Source organism: Onychostoma macrolepis, chromosome 05 (assembly GCF_012432095.1).
Source record: "Onychostoma macrolepis isolate SWU-2019 chromosome 05, ASM1243209v1, whole genome shotgun sequence".
In the NCBI taxonomy this organism is placed as follows: Eukaryota; Metazoa; Chordata; class Actinopteri; order Cypriniformes; family Cyprinidae; genus Onychostoma; species Onychostoma macrolepis.
Window position 1 is genome coordinate 20,713,032 of NC_081159.1, and position 27,528 is coordinate 20,740,559.

Consider the following 27,528-nt stretch of genomic DNA (forward strand, 5'->3'; position numbering starts at 1 on the left):
TTATTAAAATTTAATGGCGGATCATAAGGCTTTATTGGATAATATGCATCTTATGAATATTTCATTATATATATATATATGCAGAGAGAGAGAGAGAGAGAGAGAGAGAATTGTAATAATATTTCATATAATTTGGTGTGGTGTGTCTCCACTGCTGGTTATGGTCCTACACTATTTCCAGCAAAGCTGTTTTGTTATATTTATGATGATACTGTACAATGCTATACAAATATTTAAATTGAATAGTAAATGTTTCTTTTATATTCTACTATTGCATATGGAAAAGGCAAATATAGCCTAACTGTTTATTTTGGCTTCAGTACAAGAACAAATAAACCCCTATTATTTAATTTTGGAAACAATATTGGAAACATATTTTTAACTGTTTTTATTTAATAGTTAATATTTATTTAACTATATTCAACTATTTTTAGGAAGGTGGTCCCTCTAAAGGGGATCATAATATTTTGGAGTCCAAAATTAAAAAACAAACTCTTGGTCTAAAATGGGTTTCTGACATAACAGAATCTGTTTTTTCAAAAAATATTGTTAAATCTCTGACAAAGCTAACTAAGAATAATTGTAATAATTCATAACAAATTACAGCACTTTTTCATTCTCAAATGTGTGTTGATGTAAGTAAAAAGATCTGCTCAGGTTACACTCTGCATTCCTTTATTGTTTTCTGTGACATTTCTCAGTATAGATCCTTCAAAAAATAAGACAATGCAATGGAAAGAGTGAAAGAAGGGAAGACAAAGGTTTTCCCCACAAATATAAGTGCGTGAAATGTGTGTGCTGGCGCTTGAAATGTTGCTATGCAGTATTTGTGAGTCATTAAAATGAAACAGACAAAGCACTACATTTCTAAAGCTCAGATTATACCTTAAAGCCAACCTAAGGCACTTAAGGTTAGTGCAAGGAAGCATGTGTGAAAAGCAGCTAAACGTGCGGAAGCAACACAGTGCAATTAAGCATGTGCATACAAGTGCAATGGACGACACATAGAAACACATGTAAGAGTACATTTAAATACTTAATCATCATGTAACTTAATAGACTCATGCTTATGCAGTTGTGTTCTGTTCCAGGCCTGTATCATTATTTCCCCTAAACATAACTGAACAGAAAGTCCTTGAATTTTTGTCCACAGGATATTTAGTTGCATCATGTGTGAGTGCTGCAATATAATATGTCAGCAGTGGTGATGTCCTTCAGACAGAGCTGTCCTTTTTCAAGTGATAAACAGAAGCGCTAAGACAATGATAAACTTATATAATGCATTTTGCACTGGACAAATTGCAAGGATCGATAAACCAGCCATCCGATAAATGAGATTACAGATTACTCTTACAATGATTTCACTCAATTATTTCTATAAATATTACAAAAATGTCAGCAATAAAAAGTATAATATCTTTTTGAGCTACTATATGACTTGATTTGAGGGAAGCACATAACTGATACTGTATAAATGTCCTATGCCATGTATCAAAACAATAACATATATTTCTTACAACAGAGAATATTTTAGGTGACCAATATTTGGGATGCCTGATCATCTCAAGCTTCTGCATATACTTTTTTGTGCCGTCCTTCATCTGAATTCAATGCAAATGACAAACATGCTGCGTTCAGTTCAACACTAATCTTACTGTAAATTCAAGAATAAATTCATTGTATAGATTGTGTTAAGCAGCTGCAACATTTGCTGTTACAAACTTGTTGTTTGTAAATGTTCAGATTGAAATATTTTAAATCAACATACACTACTGTTCAAAAATTTGGAGTACGATTTTTTTTAATGCTTTTAAAAGAAATCTCTTAAGCTCACCAAGGCTGCATTTATTTGATTCAAAACACAATAAAACAGTTATATGTTTTAAAATAACCATTTTCTATTTGAAAATAATTCATTTCTGTGATGGCAAAGCTGTCCAGACTTTAGTGCCACATGATCCTTTAGAAATCATTCTGATATGCTGATTTGATGCTTGAGAAACTCATTTTATTATCAATATCGAAAACACTTGTGCTTACTTTTTTGAAAACTGTACTAACTGTTTTTCAGGATTCTTTAATGTTTTCTAACATTTTAAATGTCTTTACTGTCACTTTTGATCAATTTAATGCATCCTTGATGAATAAATGTATTCATTTCTTTCCAAAACTCTTACTGACCTCAAACTTTTGAACAGTAGTGTAGTACAACTGTAGTATTTCGCTATAAGCCTACCTTCAAACACCTGTTAGTTGGACGTCTTTACGTGATAAGAACATGTTCACCATCCTAATTTGCATTGTATACTAATGTTCTTTCATGTTTAATATCGAAAGGCATTTTGGACATATATACTTGAGTGGGTCACATGCATCATGTCTAGTTTGTTTTTTGTTTTCACTGTGAATCCTGAAGATGTAATAATGATGATATCCACAGAAACTTTAGAACTGTAAAAAAACAACAACATAAAAGTCAACATAACCATGTAAGATGTAAAAATAACTGAATATAAATCTAATTTAAAATGCGAAAGGCAGTTGAATGTGAGAATGGCTTTGAGTGTAAGCCTGTTCGATGTTGGTCTGGTCATGCTGACAGAAGCCCAAGGGAAACAGGAAGTGATATCACAACTGCAAGCATCCATGGTCCAGTGTGAAAGAATATGCTTAATGCAGAGCACACCAGAAGATTTCCTGTTTGAAACAGAGAGACAAATAATCAACAGCAGAGCAATGACTTGAGAGCAGACAGATTGAGAAAGCCCACAGATTTTGAAAGAAGAAAATGTCACAACACCTTCAGTTTAAATGAGAACAGGCATTGCGTAAATCCTAGGTAATATTTATTGTCTTTAAGCATATGTTAAGGAGGTCTTGCTGAGGCATGTCCAAACTCACTTTGGTGGAATGCCATGCTATTCTCCTTCCAGGTGCTGCCCTGATAAACCCTGCAGGTGTAGGTGTACGCGCGGTCGTCGGACATGGGCATCCAGGTGAGGCGACAAATGTTAGGTGACACCAGGGTCACATTGGCTCGGCGTCGGGTCTCAATAGGTGGGATCATGTGGACCGGGTTGTTTGGGTAGGTGGATCCCATGAGTCGCCCATCCTGTTTGAACTCACAGAATGGCCCTGGGATCTTGTGGGTCTCTGGGAATTCACAGTCAACCCGGAGGTTCTTCTCAATGTAAGTAATGCAGGAGTACATCTGTGGCCCTCGAGGGGTGTTCCAGAACCAAGAGTTAAAATCCAAGAAGCTGGGTTTCTGGTATGGATTTGTTGCAGTGATCACACTCACCATACATGACAGACATGCTACTGGGAAAAAAGCACAAGCACTTTAATATATGAAATATGATGTTGGGGTTTGCCAATGCTTATGGAGCAGTTAATATGTTCAGGAATGAGATGAGCATTTTGTTGTTTTTAAGGAATAATTATGTGCCTCTCTACATATACTGTATATTTCCGATATGTAGCCTATTATAAAAGCATTTTTACTATAAACAGACATGGAGTGTTATGAGCACAACTCAGAGCAGTTGACGTCAAAGTAGTCACATGCTTTAAAAAGACTAAATACAATAGAATAAATAAAAACTATTTTTGAGAAGCAGATGTAAGGAAGGGGAATTTAACTTCATTCGTGGCCAGTACTGTTCTGTACTCTCTATCCTTGTGATGTTTAGATCAGCTGTCTCTACTTCCTGCTGCACGTTGGTTGTTCTTACTGCTATAGTGTTATTTGTGTGTTTCCATGCTTGAGAAAATAAAATCATGATGACAATACTGCATAATAGTACTTTTGATTGAATTTTGACACATGATATGAAAACATGCTTTAACACTCTTCTGTTGTTTGGTCATTTAAAAAAAAAAAAAAAAAAAGGTTTTGTTTTTGTTTAATTTTTTTACATCATCAGAATGGTATAAAACGTGGTATAGGTTTTTCCACTTGCTATGTGAACACACACACAAACACACAAAAAAATGATGGACATAATTTGAAAAAGGAATAAAAAAAATAGCGACACTTGTATTGTTCGTGGTCATAAATAGCCACATTGGAAATTAATTTGGGGAGTGAATTTTATCTAGTGGAAACGTTTGGTACTGTGACAAAACAAAATCTTACTGAAATTTAGATTTGTGGCTTTGATTCTCTTCCCATTTTAAAATAGTATTTTAGTGCATTTTTCATAATAATCAACTTTTTTGTTTCACTTTTAACACTTCAGCAATATTCTGCAAAGGGACCAAATTAAGTCTGCGCTCCAAAGCATTCAAATTTACAACAGCTTAAGTTCTATTCTTAAAAAGTGGATAACAGGTAATAATTGGATCATAACCATTCCATTAATATTATTTAGTACCATATAAAGATTAAGTTATGCTATTATAAATTAAAATAATGAAGTACAAAAAAAAGATCAATAAAAAATAAGATCAATAACATGCATTTAGAAAATAGGGTTAATTTTCACTCCATCATGATAAATTAGGAATTTACTTAAATATAAATTGCCCTGCAGTGTGTCAAAAGGTTTTTAAATAATATTCCTTGTGGATAAATTCAATTATAATGAGCTCATAATAACTAAAGAATTGTTTTATAATGAAGCATATGTTGGCCAATGTTTAACATTTCAGTTAGCAAATGACACATGCAGCCCTCAAACCATCTCACAACATATAAATAAACTGAACTTTCTGCATTAATGTTATTTTAAGTAGTCTCAGGAAGAAGAATGGTCTTTTCACCTGCATTTTTTTTTTTTTGCATTCATTACTTCATTTTCTCTTTACAATTAAAATGTTAAAGGACATTACTAAAGGACGTTACTTACACAACAAAAAACAAGCTGCTCGTGAAGGATAACACTTCATTGCCTCTTCTGTATAGGGTCCAAATTTTCTTCTTTAAACAACTGTAGAGAAAAATGTTAAACATACTGGACGTATGCCTACATAAAAAACACGCATGAGCTCCGAGACATTAAATATAGAACCTGGGAAGGTCATTATGTGGCCCACCATTTTATAGATGACAGCCTGATATCTCACTATCAGACATATCTCCCAAACACATTTCAAACAGACTAGCTGTATTCAAAACAGAGGTAGCCTATACAAGTAGCCTAGCAAATTCCATCGGGCACTAAATTACCGCATACCGCAGACCGACCCATCCCATATCTGTTCAAGGATAGTGCAGCTCAGTGAATTTACATTGTTCTCTTATTGAAACAAACGCTTTGGCCTCTGAAAACACATGCAAATACAGACTGCGACATAGCTAAAGGACAATGTTTGTGTTACCTTCAAGCCGATATATTCGGCCGTTTCCTCTTCTGCTCGTCGGGGTGCTCTAGTTCCAGAAAAGATGCGAGTCGATGGAGATGATGCTGATGCTGAGGAAGCCGCAGCTCGAGCATAGACTGCAGCCGCCGGGTCCTGCATGCACGAGTGTCAACTCTCCTTACGGCGACAACCCTGTCTCTGACTAATCTTGAATGTCTTGTTATATATTTTCCACTATATTAAAATAAGTGGGCACCTTTTACAGACTGACTGATGCTTTATTATATACATTACGCTTATACAGACTGACTGAGCTTGTTACTGTAAATGTAAACCGATTTGAGACATTATAAAGGATGTGGTAGGCCTAACTTCTAAAAGACTCCATAGGACCAGATGGGCTATATTTGGTGATCGCAAATAATGACGCGCCAGATTTTAGAAATTGCGCTTGTCAGTGTTAAGATATCCACCAGCAGAGGTCGCGTTACACTAGAAATTAGAGGTTCAGTTATACTTTTTACATGCAATGGAGGTGAACGAAGAGTCTTCGCCGCATCAAATTTTCAATTGCTTGTTTCTTAAAAAAAAATAGTCAACTTCTCGGAAAATAAACAGATGTAAGTGTAGGCCTATGTACATTTTCTTCGCAGGAGGAGTTCGTGCTGAGTTCCCTTTAAAGGTGTAGCCTATGTGGTTCCCAACCAGATTCTTGGAGCCCAGAACCCCAACACTGCACATTTTGCATCTGTCCTTTGTCTGAGACACCCATTTCAGCTTTTGGAGTCTCGACTAATGAGCCGATGATCTGAATCAGATGTGTTTGATTATGGAGACATGGAAAACATGCAGTGTTGGGGCGACTCCAGTAATGTGGTTGGGAAACTACCTTGTAAATACAAAACACTAACTAGTTTTGTATTCACAATGCAGGTTATAAGTAAACTACATCTAGCTATTAGAAAAAAAATAAATAAAAAATAAACAAACAGAATAGCTTAAGTTTAGCTACTCTTTGATCTAATTACAAATGGCTATAATGTGTGCTATTAACTTATTAATTCAATAACCCAATACCCATCAATAAGCTATTTTAATTGAATTGAAAACTTGAAAATCAAATGAAATTTACACAAGTGGTTTTATATACATTATTTAACTTTTGAAAAAAAATAAAAAATAATATGTCAAAATATGGGTGAAATAATGTGCCTTCGTTATCCAGAGTAACAGATATATAGTCTTTATTTAAGTAAAAATAAAGTGGCCATAGCCCACATTCATATACATATCAGCCAATATAGGCCTAAAGTTACTATTTGGTTTATTTGAAACAGAACAATAAAAAAAACGAAAATTATATTTTACTTTGTTTTCAAAATCCATATTTTTGATGAACAGATTTACATTATTAATCTGTTATTTATCTTAGCAAAGCTTTATATTCAGAAGTCAAAAATAATTCAAAAGAAACCATATATATTACCTTTTGTAACAATGATCTTAAAATATATTTGGAAACCCTTTCTAATATAAGAGCACAAACTTCTCTCTTGGCTTGTCCAGGAAGCTCCTACAGTTGCTGCTGTCTCATCACCAGTTTAGGCTAATAAAAACAATAACAATTCTAAAGCTTTTGTTATATTATGTTATATGCCACTTATATGGCACTTTTTATCCTGGCATTTTTTATTTTATTTTATTTTATTTTATATATATTATTTTATTATTATTATTATTATTATTATTATTATTATACGACATTACTCTATATAGTTTTGGAATAAATCTGTGGATGGTAAAACTGGGTAAAACACATGAGTCACTGAGGCTGGGACAATAGGTACATTTTGTACACTGTTAACAAGTAACAATTAAAACAGAATATTCATATTTTAGTTTATTCTATGTGCTCTTTCTCTTCTGTTGCATCTCGTCTCTCAGTCTTTGCATCTGTTGTACAATGCTTCCCTCTATCGTGCTGGAGTGACGATCATGACCAGTCAACACCGAACAGGTGACTTTTAAATGTTGAATATGATTATTATTATTATTTTTTTTTTACTTTTAAAATACAGTATATCTCACTATAACTTTAAGTATTAAATGAATAAATTTAAAAAGAATCATACGCTTCAATAATAACATCGCAATACTCGTGCTTACGGAAGCGTCCCATCTCCATGACAACGCAAGACAACCAGAAACAAGGTTTGGCACGGCCTGTGAAATCACTTAAATATATTGTGTATTTCAGTGCTTTTGAACTGCAGTTACCACATTAAGATTCACCAAGATTTGTTTATCCACAAAAAGCACCCGGAGACCGTGCTTTTCAAGCTGTCATCTCGCCCTACAGGTTGGAAATCCTCTTTCAAAAAATAACTCTAAAATATGCCAAAAAATTTCATAGTTGATTCGACGATATTGTTTTCGACAATGTGTAATTGACATGTAGTAATTGTTATTTTGACTTTTTCAAATCATCATATCGTTTAATCATGTATAATACTTTTATTTTACACTAGGGACTCAAGGAGTTAGAAATGGAAAGTCCTCGCGTTGGTGTGGTGAGAGAGTCCATGCTGCATCGTCCTTTATTAATTAAGGTCAGGACCGATATTAATGATGGCTTTGACTAGTAGCCTACTAGGAAAGTTAACTTTGTAAACGTATTTATCTGCATAGCACCATGTATGAATGCTTTATTCTCGCATATATAATAAACAAACAAATCATTTGCTTTTATGTATAAACTCCTGCTGTGTTTCACAAACAAATGGTGAAATTTTCACCTTTTTGTTTGGAAAAGCACAACAAAATAACGTCATAACTAAGATGAGCACTAGATGGCAGAGTTAGTCTCTGAATAAATCTGACCGTGACTGATGCTTGTGTGATCTAGTCCAGCGTTTCTCAGCACTGCTCCTGGAATACCACAGCAGGACGACACATGTCGCATGTCTGCTTTATGTCACACACATCGTTCAAGTCACGTAACACTAGTATTAAAAAGCTGAAGCGTAAAACAAGAGTTTTATTTATTTATTTATTTATTTTTTAAAGATACACACCCAGAATTAGCAACCCACCCTGGTTTAGTCCGTTTATTTTTAAAAGTCCATACTTTTATTGTAAACACATTAAGTTATCCTCAGAACACTGTTAATGGTCTGTGAATTCTCGCCTTTTTGTTAAGTATGTGTATTGAATACAACCCAAATTACTGAAATGTGGCAGGACGTTTTTTAAATTTGAATAAAAGGAAAACTAATAGACTTTCAAATCACATGACATGAGCTAATATTTTATTCACAATAGAATATAGATAACATAACAAATGTTTAAACTGAGATATTTTGCAATTTTATGCACAAAATAAGCTCATTTCACACTGCAAAAAATGCTTTTCTTAGATTTTTTGTCTTGTTTCCAGCCAAAATATCTAGAAATTCTTAAAATCAAGCAGGATTTTCTAGATAAGTAAAAAATTATTGTCTTGGTTTCTGTTTGAAATAAGATTACTTTGCTTACCCCATTGGCAGATTATTTTGCTAATTGAGTGTGCATCGATCTGCACTTCGAATTCTAACCGGAAGTAGTAGACCATCCGGGAATCTTTGGCATACTTTTTTAAACATACTATGATTTGGGACATACTAATTCTATTTTCGAATACTATTTAGGACAGATAGTATGCGAATTGGGACGCAGCATCTGTCTCTCTAAGACATCTATGGAAGCAGAATAATGACAATAATGACGATAGTTTTTGAAACATAAAGCATACTGAATTCCACAAATTGAAAAAAAGATGCATTGCAATTAACAGTGCTTGCATTTTAATGCCTTGTACTTCCAGGGCTTGCATTTTTAGGTCCTGAAATTTAACACAGCTGTTTATTTAAGCTGTGAATATTTCAATTCAAAATATTTCACACACATTTTCATAATTAAAAATTCAACAATTCATATTCACCTTCCAGAATTCAATTCCAAAATATTCAATCTGTTTAAAAATACGATGTATAATATTTGACAGGCAAATTTCAGTGACTTTATTTCACTTTCCAAATTCGCTGCCACAAATTCAGTGGTTAAAATTCGGCAGAAAATTCAGCGGTGCACATCCGGGAACCGCAGGAATAGCAGTAGAGCACCGATGCATGATCTCCAGCTGCTGTCAGCCGCTCACCAGCAGGTGGCGCAAGTGGCTGTTGATGAAGGCCATATGTGGATCAAGTCATTCATTTACAAAAACTGATTTACAGAAATGGAGCAAGCGTAGAAGTTTTGATTATGGGTGCCAGTATAAACATGTGGAAACGCTGATTGTGTGTATGTTTAATTCAACATCTTCGCTGTTTCCCATAGCCTACATGCAAGCAGCTTTCTCTAACACAAAGGAGATTATAATGCTCTTTTACCCAATGCTGAAGTACAGAACTAACATTACATCTGAGGAAGACATATATTGCTTTCGGTTGTTTAGTTTCTAGACGCGTAAAGCACCTCAGTGCACTAATACAGTGATATAAGACCTCAGATCTCAGAATACACTTTATTGATGATTATGCGAACTATATCGACAGTTAAGCAGATGTAGAATATGAACGAACGCGCAAGGTTTCACGCTGTTTCCCTCAGAAATCAGTTAAAGAAAACACATTACACGGCTCAGTAGTGCACTAACACAATAACAGCTATTAGACTTGTTTGAGATGCGCCTCGCCTAAAATGTAGGTGGCTGCAGTGAGAGGAGGAGTGAAATAAGCGCAGTCAAGACGGACAGTTCTGCCCTCTAGAAGTAGAACAGATACCAACGAGATCAAAGGCAGATATCGCGTTATTCTCACTCATGTGCTGTGCTGCTAATAAATGTGATATAATTTCAGTTCTGTTGCTTTTATATAAATATAAATATGATGAACAAGACATCCAAAGTGCTTGCTATTTAATACGAAAGGCATATTTATCATCCATTTCTACTTTAATATAAACATGTATTTTAGATTTTTATAGAAATATGACAACAATCACATATCTCACACGGAGATCGCATAGTGTCATAGTGTTTGGGAATATTCAAGCATAATTTAAATACACAATCACATGAAATCAGATTGGCATCAGGAAATCAGGCATGCATCTCGCGGTGATCGGTTCTGCGCAGATTTTGCTCATCTCCAACAAGCCTATTAAAAGACCAAACTCAGATCTTACTGATGATGTAAACAGATATGAACGCAAGTTAAGGAATGCGCACGTTAAACATTTCCCATAAAGAAAACACTTAACGTGGTTTGTTGCCTCAGTGATAATAAATTATTAAATTCAGCATCTAATTAATAAAATTTATTACTGTATATTATGTACATTTAAGCAGATGAGCCCAGAATATGAGCCCACAACCAACAAATTTTACCAAACCATTTTTTCTCCCATAGAAAACCAAGCGGTATAGTTTTAGGTTTGCTATTCGCCTAGGCTGCTTTAGGGACCGTCTGCAAATTTACCTCACAGTACAAAACGAAGTAATAATTTATTAAATTATTTAAATTTAATTATTAAATTCCAATAATTTATTCAAATTAATGTTTACAGTAAATGAATAATTTACTCAAACTGACTAAATATATATTGCCAATAACTCGCCTTAGACAATAATTTCTCTAAGTATGCACACTACACAAATATTTTTTAAGAAAAAAATTACAGTAATTCACCAAAATGTTACTAGTGACCAGACTGACTTACTACAGTTGAAATTTTGCCAACATCTTCCTCACTGTACATACAGTATATAATTATTCTTAAGAAATTACTATAATTCTCACAGTGTTTTTTTTTTTTAAATAAATGAAGACAAACACGTTCATTTTCTGGTTGTCATACACTCATTAAGTTACAATTTTCATATGCTCAAGCAGAACGTTAATGTTATCTTGTGCTTTAGCAAGGTATCTCTGGCTAAAACTAACTAACGTAAACCCTCCTTCGAGTTACCCACCGTATTTATTTTTAAATATTTTATAAATCCCTCCATTAAATATTTAATTCCCATTTGGTGGCCTTTTGTGTCCAAAATTGTGCAAAAACATTGTGGGACATGGTTTTCACACTGTAGCTGTCATTGTAAGAAGTGAGCAACAGTAACTAAGGGGGGCGGGGCTTACCGATAGGTCAATTGTGAATTGTACATACAGTAAGGGAGATACTGGCAAAATTTCACAACTTACTACAACCTGTGGAACATGAAAAACCCTTTTGGTGAATTACTGTAGTTTAAAAAATATATATTTGTGTACTGTACATACCGTAAGGGAGATATTGGCAAAATCTAACCTGTAGTAAGTCAGTTTTGTATCTAGCAACGTACTACAACCGTTGGAACATGAAAAAAAACCTTTCCAGGGACCTTTTATAAGTAAATAATTGTGTACTGTACATATATATATAAAGGGAGGTATTGTCAAAATCTCATCTGTAGTAAATCACTATGAGCAATACAAACTTTACAATTTGACAGTGTGTTATTTTAAATGTTAAAAGTAATTTTAATTTAAATACATTGGACGGTTTAACCCAGTCGGTGGAATTGTCAGACGGCCCCTTGGGTGCGATAGCGCGTCAATGCTTTCTCCGGTTTTCATTTGCAGCAACAATACACCTAGGTGGTTTTGAACTCATTTTTTATGTCAATATAAAGTGGTTGCTTACTGTTAAAACTAATCGTGGTATTGAAATCTTTGTAGCACTGTCGACTCTATAGATCAGTGGTAAGGGAAAACAACTGCTGGTGAGCGGCTGACAGCAGCTGGAGATCAGGCATCGGTGCTCTACTGCTATTCCTGAATTTTCTGCAGAATTTTAACCACTGAATTTGTGGCAGCGAATTTGGAAAGTGAAATAAAATGACCGAAATTTGCCTGTCAAATATTATACATCGTATTTTTAAACAAACTGAGTATTTTGGAAGTGAATTCTGGAAGGTGAATATGAATTATTGAATTTTTCATTATGAAAATGTGTTTTGAATTGAAATATTCACAGCTTAAATAAACAACTATGTTAAATTTCAGGACCTAAAAATGCAAGCCCTGGAAATACAAGGCATTAAAATGCAAGCACTGTTAATTGCAATGCATCTTTTTTTTCGATTTGTGGAATTCAGTATGCTTTATGTTTCAAAAACTATTGTCATTATTCTGCTTCCATAGACATCCCTTTTAGAGCTAATCGTGTTACAGACCTGATGTCAATTAACTTAATTAGTTACTAGATGTTCTCCCAGCTGATTCTTTTCAAAATTTCTTGCTTTTTCAGTCCTTTGTTGCCCCTGTGCCAACTTTTTTGAGACCTGTAGCAGACATCAAATTTGAAACGAGCTCATTTAGTGGATAAAAGTGTAAAATTTCTCCATTTAAACATTTGTTATGTTCTCTATGTTCTATTGTCAATAAAATATTGGCTTGTGATTTGATAGTCTTTTAGTTTTCATTTTATTCAAATAAAAAAAAACATCCCATTTCCGGAATTCGGGTTGTATTAAACTTGAATGTTTTTTTCATTAATTCTATCAAAAAAACAACAACAAAAACAATAACAACTGTGAAAAAGATTATAGTGTCTCCATGGGATTCAATGTTCCAATTAATATGTTTTTGTAGCCAACAAATTATTTCTTCTGAATGTTTGAATAAAGGAATTGTGCATGTTAATAGCATCAAACTGTAAAGGTTCCAAAAGGGTGTTTTCACAATGATGCCATAGGAGAACTTTCAGTGAATAATTTTTATTAGTTTTTCCACTACAAAGAACTTTTTGTGCAGTTGAAAGTTTCTATGGATGTTAGGGGTTCTTCTTAGAACCGCAGATTGCAACAAAGTAGGCCTACTTTTATTTTTATGAGAGTGCGGTACTGAGATTTGTTTGGTGCCGATCACATTTTTTTCTCTGCCTTCTTGTAGTTAACCCTCTTTGTGAAACCCAGCGCAAGTCTTGAATCTCTAAGTACTTCCGGCATATCTTTCATCTAATTCTGCTTCATTTCAACTTCATCAAGTCTTCCATTGGAGCAGAAGAAAGAATGAAATGAACCTGCACAATCCTCAATGTTTCTGCTTTTCCTTCGCTCCCCATGGCCTTTCTCTCTTTTCACACTCATCCAATCATCCTGTCCATCCCTGGTGGGATAAGATGCCTCCGTTAGACCTTTGCTTGCTCTCGCCCCTCCTTTCTTTCTAATGTTCTCTAGGGTTATTTGATATGCCCCTTTTGACTGATGCAGAAAATAGGATTACTGTATTTAAATGACTATGATAATGAACTGCGTGCATGTTCCCATAGTCCCATGAGATCAAGGATTTCTCATTCTTTTTCATTGTGAGCAGTCATAGCTACAGGTTTTGGCAATGCGCTGGAACAATGACAGAGTCATCTGTGAGGATTTAAGCTTTTGTTCTTGTGGCGTTGCCTGATGTTGCTCTATTTCTTCCCTATCGCGCGTCTAGTTTTGAGAGCTGTAGGTTCGAATGTTCAACCTTCTTCAATCAGCGGAGTCTGTCTTTGCTCGCTTGCAATGTAAAGGGAGACCTGTGAAAGGCTCATATTCATTAAGAAATAGGCCAACTGCAGTGCTGAGCGTCTCTTGTCGGCCTGCGCAGCAGTTCATCATCGCCAAAGTTTTCTCTGCTTACGCAGGGCTGATGTATGGCTGTCCCGTGGGGAAAGGGGACATATATCTTAGTAATGTGAAAAGGAGATGAATTAGTCTGCATCTTAAAGGGAGTTTTCTCTGTTTCTGACCAAAAAGTTGATAGTGAGAGAAGTACAAAAAGGCCTCTCCTCTCCTTTCCTCTCCTCTTGTTAATTCCTTTTTGATGAGGCATGGCCAATAAATCCTGTTTTCATGCCTGTATTCCCTGATGACCAGTAAATTAGAGATCAGGGGAGCAGATTTGGGGCTTTTGTTGTTCTCTGGTGTCTGAGAGAGCCCTGCTGTGCAGCAGGCTGGCCGGGCCCCATTCACAGTCCCCTCTTCCCACTCATTACCATTCGCTTCATTCAGCCTGTGTAGCTAATGTTAGACACACGGCAATCTGCGGTTCATTCTTAAGCAAATCTGTACTGTAGCCGATACTTGCCTGCAGCACAAATTTATTGTGGTCTGGCCTAAAGCTGTTTTTGCCTGAATTTAACTTAAGTATGTGAAAATAAAAAAGCTATCTTTTGAAGGCTCTGGGTGCTTTAAAAAGCAATATCAGAGTTTGAAAGTTGGCACATTAAGCTAAAATTTCATACAGTTGCCTGGTGACTTTAATTGGATTCTGGAATTTATTTGAATTGCAAAAGAACTGGCCCCGACCTTGACCTTCACCCACCTCAGTTGTACATAGGCATCTACAGTTAGGCCCACGCATACAGTGCCTCGCTATCACTTCTGCAAGGTGCTTTAGCTTCCACACAGTCTCTGTAGCAACACAGGGCCTTATTATTAATGGGATCCAGCTGGAACTGCTGTAGACACAAGCACAGAGAGACAGATACATAAGCATGAACCCAATACATAACTGTAAACTGCTTGCATAATAGATACATGTAAATGAGATAAGTAAAGAGACCTTTGGCGTATGTAGTCTGTCATAACAAGGGCCGTATGCGTTCATTTATGGATTAAGAGAATGAAAACACATATATCATTGTTGTCCGTGTTCAGTTGTAGTGCTAACTATTTATGTAGTCTGAGGGGCCACTATAAGCTGTGAAATGTCGTTACAATTTAAAATAAAAATTATAATAGTATTTTATTTCTGTCATGGTAAAGCTGAATTTTCAGTAGGTAGATCTGGTGCTCAAGAAACATTTCATGTTGAGAACAGCTGCTTAAATTTTTTGTGGAAACCGTGATACGTTTCTTACAGGATTCTTTAATGAATAGAAAGCTGAAAAGAACAGCATTTATTTGATATAGAAATCTTTTTAACATTATTAATGTCTTTTCGATTAATTGAATGCATCCATGCTGAATAAAGGTATTAATTTCTTTAAAAAAAAAAAAAAAAAAAAAAAAATTTCTGATGGCTAACTTTTGAACTATGGTGCATTTTTGCACCCTTGAACATGTCTACTTTCTGTACCGCTTATTAACTTGGTTTAAACGCAGCTTGTGATCCAAATTGTGGGACCGTTTTTTTATTAAAGACACCCACACATACATACTTAAGCATACATACATCTTAAGCAGTAGGATAACACTCATCTGTATTGAAGAAGGGTAGCGCAAGCTTGCCCAGACACATGCTCCCAATTAGCTGACCCTCTTTATGGAAATGCCTCATCAATTATACCCAAAGCTTCAGGATTTGCCACACATAAAGAGAGTTAGCATCTTAATAACCAGCCAGACTATAGAGGAGATGAGATGAATGTGCGTGTATGTTTGTATTGCACATATGCGCGCATTGACATTCTGGGGATTTTAGAAGTGGTCTGATATTAATTTAGAGTTGACAGATTTAGCTAGAGAAGAGAAAAGCTGTGATCTGATGAGAAAGTTAGGGTTATGATTCCACTTTCTCTCCCCTCAGCATTTTTGACTTAATCCTTATTAATAAATTTATTTTTTTAGCTGACTTAAACATGTTGGCTTTTTCTGGATTGCCTTCTAGTGCATACAGCTGTGAGGTCGAAATTATGAGTATGGAGCATGTTTTCCTCTTCTGCTTCTTTATAACAGTGTACATATTTGAATTCTCTCTCCATGAATTGTATCAGATCACACTGTGACAAAGATACAGATTCTTTTTTGTGCTTCCCTACTTCCACTTTCTCTCCGCCATTCATTCCCTCCATTTAGCTTAGTTGAGATGAAGAGATTAATTTTAAGCCAATGTGCCTGCTGTCCTGTAATCAGGCACCAGATGGCGCTGAACCGAGTTGGAAGAGCGGGATAATAATTAGTGGAGACAGTTCGGTGAGCATTACTGCCATTATCCTCTAATCATCATCATGGGCACATTTATTTGTAAGTCTGACGGAGAAACTCATGGCAAAGCTGTCTGTCAGCACTGATGAGATGAGATGATCAGGCCTGGCTCACAGTTCTCCATGCCACTGCCTGATAAGATTAAACCGGTTCCACAGGGACCGAATAAACCTACTAGGTCTTGGACAGGAGGAGCAGACCAGTCTTATCCAGAAGCTTCCTCTCCAAAATGTGTGTAAACCTAGTAGCAAGGCTGACGGGAACGATGTCTGGGTGAGATCAAGGGGAAAAAAAGACAAATACCACATGGTATTCGCAACATCTGAGAAAAAAAAACAAAAAAAACTTGTGCAAGTGTTCAAACAGGACCGGTGACGGGACTGAAAAGTGCAGTGATGGACTCACAGGGTCAGTGCTAAGCTAATCTCAGTAGCTCAAGCGAAATCCTAAAAGCACACATGAGCAAGAGAACACAAAAGGATGGTGAAATTAAAGCACGGGGACCTGAATAGACTGAAGGGGTCTCCTTAGTAAGAGATGATTATGTCCCCCTGTTCTCTGTCTCTTTTAGCCTGTGCGAATAATCTGCTCCCGCTGACCCTCGTGTAGCCTCTCCTGAAGCGGCCCTATTCTCATGCCGGCCTCTGGCTCATTCAGCAGGTCCATGCCTGGTTAATGAAAACACAATATAGAGACAGATCACCAGTAAATGACAATATAAAAGGAGCTTTTGCTTAACATAATCCTTCGCCCGACTTGCCTTTTCTGTTGTCCTCTTCTCTTTCAGCCCTTTTATAGCGAATGAAAGGCCCAATAATGTTTTGAGGGGTCTGATTAGCCGTTTTACGCCAGCGGTCAACACGTTCCGTCAGGCATCTCTAAGTGATCTCCTCAAAACAATCTGCAGATTAAAATTGCGAAGGGGATTAAAGGGCTGGCCGAGAAGCCTGGTGGCACTTGCTCAAAAGATTGGCGCTTTTAAGAAGCGTTTGATATGTTTCAGCAGACATGTTAACTAGAGGTTGAGTGTCTGCGAGTTAAAAAGGCCAAGAAAGATTTAGATTATCTCAATTTGGCCGTGCTTAGGAATTCGTCATAAAAAATGGGCCAAGTTTGGCAGCCGAGCTTGGTTTTTGGAGGGCTTTACTTGCCCAGCATGATTGGTGGGGGTCCAGTGACAAATATCTTTCAAATCCATTTTTCAATGTAGACTATTCGAAGCTCAGAATAATGAAGGATTGAGGGTTTTTAACCAAGAATTAAGTCTTTAGAGCACAGCAAACACACAGAGATCTCCAGAGATGACGACAGACTCACTGCGTTGATTCTTTTCTCCCTCCAAAAATCGCATACGGCAGCGTGAGGAGAACCGCCAACATGAATGTGACTCTGTGACTGACACATGAGCACACCTCCCTCATGTTCCATCAAACATCAAAGATCTGTGCTTCTGGAGTGCTCAGGCACCATATTCCACAGATCACTTTTGATACATCCGGTTGTCACCTTTGCCGTGGTTTGATTCTCAATTTTCCACCTTTTCGCAGCTAAGCTGCTCTTAAAACAAGGCTTTGAGCTGTTTAACAGAGCTCAGAGAAAAATAGTGGGCTTTTCTTTTGCCCCATGAGAGCTTCTCTCTGAGTAGATGATGATAGGGGGTAAATACCCCCATCCACAACAACCCCCCTACACACATGGTAGGATAAGTGTTGCCTTTTTCAACTCTTTAGCTGTCAATCATCTTACAGTTATGACTCTGGAGACATAAATCATACTCTACATGAACTGACTGGACTACATTGTGCTAGTGATACAGACTGAGTCCTGACTGAAGAAATCAGCCATCAAGATCACTCACATCAACGTTCAATAGGAATTCGTTTACTGTGCTGCCAGACACCACAGTCATGTGGGCCTTTTTTGCGACATTTTTTATGGTAATAAGTTTGTGCATAATTATGATTTTATTAATAGACACAATCAGATGCTTTTGTGTGCCAGGGTTTGAAGGTGTAGGTCGGAAAACTGCCTGTCAATCAAGAAATCAGCCGCCACTCTAGAGGTCCATAAAACTTTGACATTGTGATGCATGCATTGTCTTGCGCCGTTAAATGCTTCAGTTTAACAGCGCCTTTATTGTGGTGATGTAATTGAGGATGATTGACAGTTTGATTGACAGTTTACAGGTTCAGAAAAAAAGGTCTTGAAAAACAAGAGCTATTGTTCTGTCAGAAAATAGACATAAAACGGCCTTTGGAGAGAAAATTAGATAAATATTTAGATAAAAACAATTACTAAAATAATTATTATTTAGAAATATATACATATTTAGTAACAAACAATTATTCAAATGTACTTAAAATAAAAAAATGAAATTTAAATTTAAATTTAGAATTTTAAGTCTGTCTACATCTGCATGATAGATAGATTGATTGATTTTTTTTTTTTTTTCATATTGCACAAGTGGGGAAAACTTGAACATATTTTTACTGTTCATGAGGTAAAGCCTGGGGAAAGATTTTTCTTATTTAAATGTATTTTAAAAATGTAATAAATACAAATATTTCATGAAATAGTGTCCTTATAATCTCATTGTTATGTTTTCTCTATAGCCAGCTCTTGGAAAGACCAAGTCAAGAGGTTTGTCCTATCCGGGGCCTGACTTTGTTTTTGGGACAGCAACCACAGTTCAGGATGGAGGAGTGCCAGAGGGTAAGTGGCAAAACAATTTTGTAAAACTGACACTGTATTTGCCTTTGAAACTGTACCACTGTTGGCTTTACATTCGAAACCTCATCATTATGATTCAGTCATTATAAAGCTCCGTCTACACTAACTCAAAGCCTTTTGTTTATGAGACACTACTCCCGTTCCCCCTCAACTCTTGTCACAGAATGATGTCACAGTGCGTTTTCTTGAGTAAGTGTCCCCTCAGGCGCTTAGGCTGTGCTGTCAGTACGCTCCTGTTAGCATACTAAACTGTGCCTGGCTTCTGCACTGGCTCCCCGTCTCACACTTTAATTATGCACTTCCAACGGACGACAGGCAGTGACTGCAAGTGTCAAGCCCTTATACAGTCCCATAACCTATGATGCAGTTCTAGGCTGAGGCTACCCTGCCATGCTTATCTAAGCTTACTCATCACAAATCCTTATGTAACTATTATTGCAGAAAACACCCAAAACTGATCTCTACTTGGTTCTGAACATGTCAGCCAGGGCCATACAGGAGCCCATGCCCATGCCTGCTTTTATTTAGCCGGTGTCATAAAGGAGAGCTGCCAGTCACCAAAACCATTGAACAGTTTTGCGTTTTCTCTGCCTCGAACTGCTGATCTGTCTGTGGCTGTATCTAATAGTTTGAGTACTGCTAATATTTCTAACTTAAGCGTTCAGAACAAGGTAGAAGTATATGTCATTTATTTGAAAAAATTAAATTTTTTGTTACCAATTGAAGTACTTTTAAGTTAATTTAACTTTTAACAGTATAGTGATATTTGTTTATAGAGTGTTATTTGTCTAAGAAGTCTCCTGAAGTCTTTTAGTACAAAAAAGGATGACTTATTTAAACCTATAAAACCAGTGTGTATTGCATCCTCAGTGTCCAAAGCTGCCACATTGCAGGAAAAATAGTATTTTTAAGTGAAAATAACCTTTTAACAAGATAAATATACTTTAAAAGCAAAATGATGTATGATTTCAGAGAATATTTCCTGAATTAAGTTTTCTAACTGTTGGCAAATTGTTTTTCTTGTTTTACGCATACATTTAATTGCATTCAGTTTCAGATATATCATCTGAAAGCAAGTCTTTGTATATTCTGCAGTTTTGCTTCTCAAGTAAATTGATCTTCTTTTGATATTTTTAAGGAAAAACATGACGAAAATACTGATTAGAAAAACTTGCAGCGCCTTGTAATCCTTCTCATCAAAGGAATTTTGTGTGCTGAATTAAGTCTTCCTTGATGTCATAGTATATTTCTGCTGTGATTCCTTTTTTTTTTTTTAGCTATCTCCAGCTGGCACACTCACACTGTGTCTACCAGAAACAGGGAGGCTGAGAGGGATTTTATGGCCCTTAACCGAGAAGGGGTCAAGTCAGGCTTGGTTACTGCTAAAGAGCTGCACCAGTACCGCGCCACCCACGACATTCGGCGCCAGCCGTTGACCAGAGAGGGGTTTCGCAGGTCTGCCCCAGCTCGCATACCAGCAGATACTTCGTTTGGAATTACTAACAGGTGAGTGTATAGGTGTGTTCACCATTATAGTCTCAGTCTAATCTCAATCAAAGCTTGCTGAGAGGAATCAGAAGGAAGCAAATCATTATTTTTAGTGAAAACAATAATTTACATTTTCAAAGAAAGTATGAATACTAATATTCCTATTAATAAGGCTGTTACTACATTATTTAAAAACTCCCTAATACATTTTTATAAAGAGGAAGAAACCATTTGTAAATCTCTACATACTGATATGCATTTTAATGATACCCCAACTCTGCCTCGGCTTTGTCTCTTTCCCACTATCTGTTTACATCTCCCACCCACATATACACACCCTCACGTCAGATATAGGCGGTGAATCAAAAAATTCAAAAACACTTGGCACTGCACAGGAAGAATTTTATAGTCTGCCACAAAGCTTTGTCTAAAAGAAAATGTCAATAAAAGTTTTCATAAACGTATTCAGTGGCACTGCAGGGATTATATACCGTTATATTTTATATATTTAACAATAACATTTCTTAAATTAACAATACAAATTTTGGGGGAATTATTTTGAAAATAATCATTATATTTTAAGAATTTTGTTTTGCTTGGCTGCAAATTATAGCCACTTGCCAGCCATGTAAATAAGCATCTGAAGAAGCATCCGTCAATTGGTTGTATCAGTATTAGATTTAATAAATCCTAATATGGCCAGCACCTATTTACCAGCCTTTCAGCAAATGATATAGGACTTCTGGGTGAATATTATTTCTGTAATTAATATTCATGAGCCAGTAATCAGTTCTGTACTGTAAAAAAGGAATTGTTACGCAAATTGATGCATACAGATTTTTTGGTTCTCTCACCTATCGTCTTAATTCAGACTACTTTTTGTCATTTTGCATTTGTTCATTTACTACATGCAAAATGTGTCATTCAGCCAATAAATTAATTGAGGCAACCACAGATTTCTTGTTCAGCAAATGCTCATTTAGTAGTACAATAAATTATTGATCTTGCATTTTGTATTTGCTGATTTGCAAGTGATTTGGGTGTTTTGTTTTTATGGATGAGGCAAATGGCAAGAGCAGGAAAGTGATAGAGGTACAGAATTGTGTATCTATAAGAATCAGAGAGAAAGCGGCAGAAGGAAGAGAGAGAGCACTCATCTTTGAGCTCTGTGCCCACTGAGATATGACACGAGCACTCTGCTGAGAGCACAGGTAAGATTATTACAGCGGTCCGCAGCGCCACAAGCTCCCTTCACTCCTTCCTTCTGCCTTCCACCTGCTTTCTTTTTTGTTCTCGTCCTCTTGGGCCTTGATACTGTTGAAATGGAGCTGAATTATTTAACTGAAAACACAGCTTTGTGTCCAGACTTTCTCTCTTTCGCGCACACAGACACACACACACACACACACACACTTGATGTTGATACATCCAGTGTGAGAAGTGCTAGGTGAGAGTGTGTTTCAAGAGCCAGTCAGGAGGAAGGAGGTCTGAAGCAATGAGAGGTAAGATCAGGGGTCCACAGGGACTTGTTTGGCCCTGCACTATATCCATCAAATGCTGTTTGCCAATGCCACGGTCAGCTCTAATGAGGGTGTGCTAGGATCCTTGCACAAAATGTCACCAACCCCATACACACACACAATAAATACAGCACACACATGAACACAAGAGATCTGGAGATATCTATTTGAGATATAAGAATGTTTTGTTTTCACAACTTTACACCTGGCGGTCCAAGATCAAATGCCAGTGAAAGGGAAGTGCTCGGCATTCCATTGCACTACCCAGAACCTCATCCAGTGTTAAGATGATTGGATTGGGAGGCTCCCTTTGCTGCCTATTTAAACTCATTAGGATGTTGAGCCATTGATCACAACGCCCAGATAGAATATGCATAACGGCATAGGGTACATACTGGTGATTATCAGTTTGATATATCACTGGCCTACTATACTGAACGTTATTATATAAACAGCAGCAGAATATGGTTATCAGTCCCAGTGTTGGGCAGTAACTAGTTACTAGTAATAATATTACTTTTTGCAGAGACTAGTAGTGTAACTAATTTCTAATAAGGTTTCAGTAATAATATTACAGTTACCATCCATAAAAACAGTAACTAGTTATTAGTAACTAGTTACAGTAATATTACTTTTTTCAGAAACTAGTAGTGTAACTAATTTCTAATAAGATTTCAGTAATAATATTACACTAGTTACAGTAATAATATTACTTTTTGCAGTAACTAGTAGTGTAACTAATTTCTAATAAGATTTCAGTAATAATATTACAGTTACCATCCATAAAACAGCTCGTTACGTAGTTAATTTTGATGCCTCAACCCCTACTGATTTGAAATCCAACAATCCAGTAATTCCTAGATTTATTTTCTGAATTTTCATAACTTGCACAGGCACATGAAGTCACCAGTGCAGCAGGCAAGCTTGGAATATGGAAAAGTATTGCCATTACATTCATTTTGTCAGGAGAAAAAATGATCTGAACACTGATGTGTAAGTTTTGGCATTATCTTATTCTGGCATTACATGGCTTGCCCACCCACGTCCCTCTGATCCCGATATAAATTGTATTACTAGAATTAAAAACTTTTTAGAAAACTTATTTTCTTATGAACTTTTGTGATTTCTTTTGATAAAATACATCATGAAAAAGAATTGTATATGGGTAACAGATATTATTAGCAACAATTAGCTTCAAACTACACAATTAATAAGAATAATACAACACATTTACTTAAACGTTATTATCAATCACCATTGAGTGTTTGTAATAACTTCTGACTGCGATCCAATGTGAATTTTGATGCAATGATGAGGCAGAAATATATTGTTAGTAAAAATTTTAGAAGAATTTTATGGCGAAGATATGCAATTACTACAACTGTGGGTGAAAGAAAAGTAACGTAACGTAACTAGTAGTGTAACTAAGCCAGAAAGTAATAAGTAATGTAGCCTATTATTAGCTATTACTTTTGAAATGAGTAACTAGTAATGAGTAATAAATTACATTTTTGGAGTAACTGGCCCACTGGTCAGTCCTGTATTAGAAAGATAGCCTAATGTTTCTTTACGAGAGTGACAACCGAAGGCTATTCTGTAGCCGAACTTAAACACGTTCTGGACTCACAAACCATTTTCGGCCAACCGCTGCTGTGTGAATGGAACAGTATAATGTGTTGTTGTGTTTTCGTGTTTGTTTTCACGAACTTACAGAGACGGAGATGTATGCCATCTGAAGGTTTTAGATTGAGTCACCGTCTTCCATCCACGCTAATCTCGTCAGTTTTGTGGTCCGTACCGACTCAGATAATTAAGATTTGACAGATGAACTCGGCCTCGATAGTAGGCTACTCGTTTCGCGTCAACTACGATGCCAGTGTTATGAACATCCCCATCTCTTTGATACACCGTTTTATCACTGTCATTACGGTTACACATGATATTCACGGCTAGCGCAACAACAAAAAAGGAGCGTCACATCGATTATTCGTTCATGCAGTAGCGACTCGAATAGCCTACTGCATGTAATGTGTGAACGTTTGAGAGTCACACCCGTTATTAAATGCGACTGTCAATGCCAAGCACTGAACATGACTTAAAAGAAATATCCGCTTGCAGAAATCTGAATTTGAAAATATTGTATTAAACATTAAAGGCATAATTCACCCAAAAGTTAACAATTTTGTGATGTTTTACTCACCCTAGTGTCGTTCCAAACCTGCATGACTTACTTTCTTCTGTACAACACAAAATAACTTTTAAAGAATGTTGGAAACCGAACAGTTTTGGTTACCACTGACTTCCATTAGGCCTATATGGAAAAGAAAAAAATATTATTTTATCTACCAAAACAAGGTGGGCTACCTGAGAAAACTGTTTTGTTCAATTTTAGACCATCCACCCCAATCTCAGAGCTGATGGAGTATAAGTATGCTCAAAAATGGCTGGAAGAGCAGCAGGCCAAGGACAAAATCCTGCAGGCCCATCGGCATAAGAAGGTCTGTTGAAGATATCACAGAATGACTTTAGTATTAACCTCCGCTTCTATGAGAAAAGTGATTAAGCTGTAAGTGTCTATTGAATCTTTCACAGGCTCAGCTTGGACGTATACAGGATACACGAACAACCATGCTCCGCAAGAGTCGCCCCTTGCCTGAGGCCCCATCCATGTGGAAAATGCCTCGTTTCCAGCAGGTGAAAATTCCCCTAGTGCCTACGATTTCATTTTCAATCTGTAGTCTCCATGCTAATTTTTCTTCCACACCTAATTAGTCTACATAATTATATTTGTGGCAACTATATGCATTTTGTTTTATATATTTTTTTTTTCATTCAGTGGTTTAGTTGACTCCCACTGGAAGGATAGATAGGATCAGTGCACTGTATCTGTATGTGTGTGTGTGTGTGCGCGTGCATATGAGAGAGAGAGAGGGAGAGAGAGAGTGTGCGTGTGTTGTGACAGCATGAAGTATGTGGATGCCTTGCTGAAAAATCTACGCTGAAAGTAACAATATATGCCTCAAGCCCTTACGATTGTTCACATGTACACTAACCCCTTCAGTTTTGGTCCCTCTGCTAGCCTTAATGCAAAAGCACCAAGTAAATCAAAAGTGCTTTGTTTTTATTGGTCTTTTGCGTTGACAAGCAGACTACCAGCCTGACAGCTCTACCTGTCAGCGGAGCATGAAAACTCTCTATTGACAATCCCCAATGCTTCCAATTATGAAGGAATCAGACTCCTGCTGAGCTAATGATGGCCCTTACACACATCCAAACACACCTTTACAAGCACTGACGGAACACCACAATACATATGTACTAGCCACAGTATTTATTTACACAGGGCTCTGGACCATGAGTAAACATTTTTGCAAATGCAAAATCATTTTAAAAATGATTTAAAACCCAGTTGAAGTTTTGTCCATATGTGACATCATCTTGTTCTAGTGTGCACACAACAACAAACACAGTGAGACCACAACCCTTTGTGTCTGATTCATGAAAAATGATTTCATTTTAATAATTCAGACAAAACGATTCACGAAATGGCTACATTGGGTCAGATCTGAAATTAACTGGAGGTAACTTTAACTTTAGATTCATGACACTTTTTATTGACGTTAATTTGACAATGTATTGAAATATAAATATATTCATAAAACATCCAAATTAATTTTGTTGTATTATTGGTTATTGAGAATGATATTTGTTGTAAAACATCAAATAGGAACAAATGTATACAGTATTTAAGCCATCATATTACACAGAAGTGACTGTTGTAAAAAGATCAATTTAAAAGCTTTGAGAATTTAAGATTTTAGCAAAATTATATATATATATATATATATATAAAAAATAATTTCGCTCCTAAATATTTCATTTTAGGATCCAGTGGGTACCTCACCTTTTTTTTTCGTATCACACAAATATAGGAACATAAAAAAGCATAACCACAACAACATGGAGATATATTTATTTGCATGACACGTGCACATGGTTAAACATGAATATTATTGTTGTACGGTGCATATAAGCTCTCTCACACACACAATAATATCCCATACTGCTATTTTTTTTTCCTTTTAACTCTTTCCATGCACTCCTCCACCATCCTATTTTTCCTCTGCAAATTACAACCCCCTCCCCAACCACACACACACACACACACACACACCCGTGGCTGCCTGTCCTGTCGTCCACCCTCAGTCGGCTCTAATGAGGGAGGGAGAGTGTTATTTTGGTTGCACGCCTGTGCTAAATTCTCTCTTGTATGACAGCTGATGGAGAGAGAGAGGAGCGTTAACCTTATAAAAGATTTACCTCTGCTCATTACAGCCTGTCAAGTAGCTGTCCTGATAGCACCAGGTTCGACATTTGCATCCTTGACTCTCTTCTTCATTCTACACTCATTTTCTTCATTCCTGTTGTTTGTTTGTTTGTATTGTCACCTTCCCTTACATCTCTTTCATTCCACCATTCTTGAGACGTGTGTTCCTCCTATTAATTCAAAAAGGTTTGGAGGTGTCAAAAGTGTTTGTGGGAGGCAACAGATTTTTTAGAATAGAAAAAGGAAAAAAGATAAACAAATAAATATATTTAAAACATGATGTGACACACCGGTAAAGTTTCAACGTGTTTTTGCTGTTCAGAATCATGCCATAAACATGGTAAACATATAAAATAGAAATTTTCATACATATTTTTCTTACATATCTGCCTGTTTTGAGCCATTGTTCAAATTATAAATGTGCTGTGCCAACAAGTTCTATTATTTAATAGCTGTCAGTATACATTTTTATGTACCAGCTTAGATGTTACAGAAGTAAAACATGGGCAAAGCGTCTCTGCTGCCTTTTACAGGGTTATGTTTTTTAATGTTCGACTATTCTGACTGCACTTTTGTGTATCAAAACATAAAGTCTTCCATGTTCCAACAGTGCCATCCATGTTACTTTCCTCTGTCATTCATATCTTTTTGTTTTTGGTGTTGAACTGCAATAAGCCTATATCTGTTTTCCTATTCTAGGACAATTTATCAGATCCAGTAAGATTGCACACTCTTTTCCCCCACATATTATATTTCATTTCTTCAATATATATATATATATTTTTTTTTTTTTTTTTTTTTAATTATATATAATAACCAAATGTACACTTATATTTCTTCTTACCCAGACAGCATCCCAGTCTGCTGAAAGTCAGTGTAAGATTTATGGGACACTCTGTTTTGTATTCTGTAGGTGGGACCAGCACTGGACACCTTTCGAGATCCTGAAGCCCGGAAGAAAGCCATGAGCGCCCACCACTCAGAGTCTGCAAGCAGGAGAGGGATTCTGGGTCAAGGCACTTACATGGTGGATTAACAGAGCTAAAATTATTACATCTCGGCACCTCTGTGAATCAGGCTTCATCTTCAAGTATTAATCTCTCAATAAACAAATGTGATGTAATTTGTTCTTCTGTTTGTTTGTTTTTTATTATTATTTTGTCTACACAACT

The 27,528-nt window shown here is 36.3% G+C and overlaps 2 protein-coding genes across 3 annotated transcripts; one reads left to right on the plus strand and one right to left on the minus strand.

The window, feature by feature from the left end:
- Positions 1-671: 671 nt before the first annotated feature.
- Positions 672-5,803, minus strand: si:ch211-215c18.3 (uncharacterized). 2 transcript variants are annotated; one of them, XM_058776845.1, is made up of 4 exons: positions 5,323-5,803; positions 4,851-4,931; positions 2,902-3,321; positions 672-2,697 (listed from the first exon to the last, which is right to left on the minus strand). In XM_058776845.1, exons 2-4 carry the CDS (start codon positions 4,888-4,890, stop codon positions 2,591-2,593), a joined length of 567 nt encoding a protein of 188 aa, XP_058632828.1. In that variant the 5' UTR covers positions 4,891-4,931; positions 5,323-5,803; the 3' UTR covers positions 672-2,590. The 2 variants fall into 2 exon arrangements, with proteins under 2 accessions (XP_058632828.1, XP_058632829.1); XM_058776846.1 differs by having other exon boundaries at positions 2,902-3,318; positions 5,323-5,800.
- Positions 5,804-7,489: 1,686 nt separating this feature from the next.
- Positions 7,490-27,492, plus strand: cfap77 (cilia and flagella associated protein 77). The gene is made up of 8 exons (XM_058774719.1): positions 7,490-7,515; positions 7,621-7,663; positions 7,833-7,913; positions 18,904-19,003; positions 20,299-20,527; positions 24,422-24,527; positions 24,622-24,723; positions 27,270-27,492. The coding sequence occupies exons 3-8, from the start codon at positions 7,851-7,853 to the stop codon at positions 27,390-27,392; spliced, it is 723 nt and encodes a 240-aa protein (XP_058630702.1). The 5' UTR covers positions 7,490-7,515; positions 7,621-7,663; positions 7,833-7,850; the 3' UTR covers positions 27,393-27,492.
- The last annotated feature ends 36 nt before the right edge of the window (positions 27,493-27,528 follow it).

Coding starts and splice junctions, on each gene's coding strand:
- si:ch211-215c18.3 (XM_058776845.1), bottom strand. CDS start 4,890: ATGAAGTGTTATCCTTCACGAGCAGCTTGTTTTTTGTTGT. Junction 3,322..4,850: donor AGCAGCTTGTTTTTTGTTGT/GTAAGTAACGTC, acceptor CTTTTTTCCCAG/TAGCATGTCTGTCATGTATG. Junction 2,698..2,901: donor TAGCATGGCATTCCACCAAA/GTGAGTTTGGAC, acceptor TGTTTCAAACAG/GAAATCTTCTGGTGTGCTCT.
- cfap77 (XM_058774719.1), top strand. CDS start 7,851: ATGGAAAGTCCTCGCGTTGGTGTGGTGAGAGAGTCCATGCTGCATCGT. Junction 24,528..24,621: donor AGGCCCATCGGCATAAGAAG/GTCTGTTGAAGA, acceptor AATCTTTCACAG/GCTCAGCTTGGACGTATACA. Junction 24,724..27,269: donor AAATGCCTCGTTTCCAGCAG/GTGAAAATTCCC, acceptor TGTATTCTGTAG/GTGGGACCAGCACTGGACAC.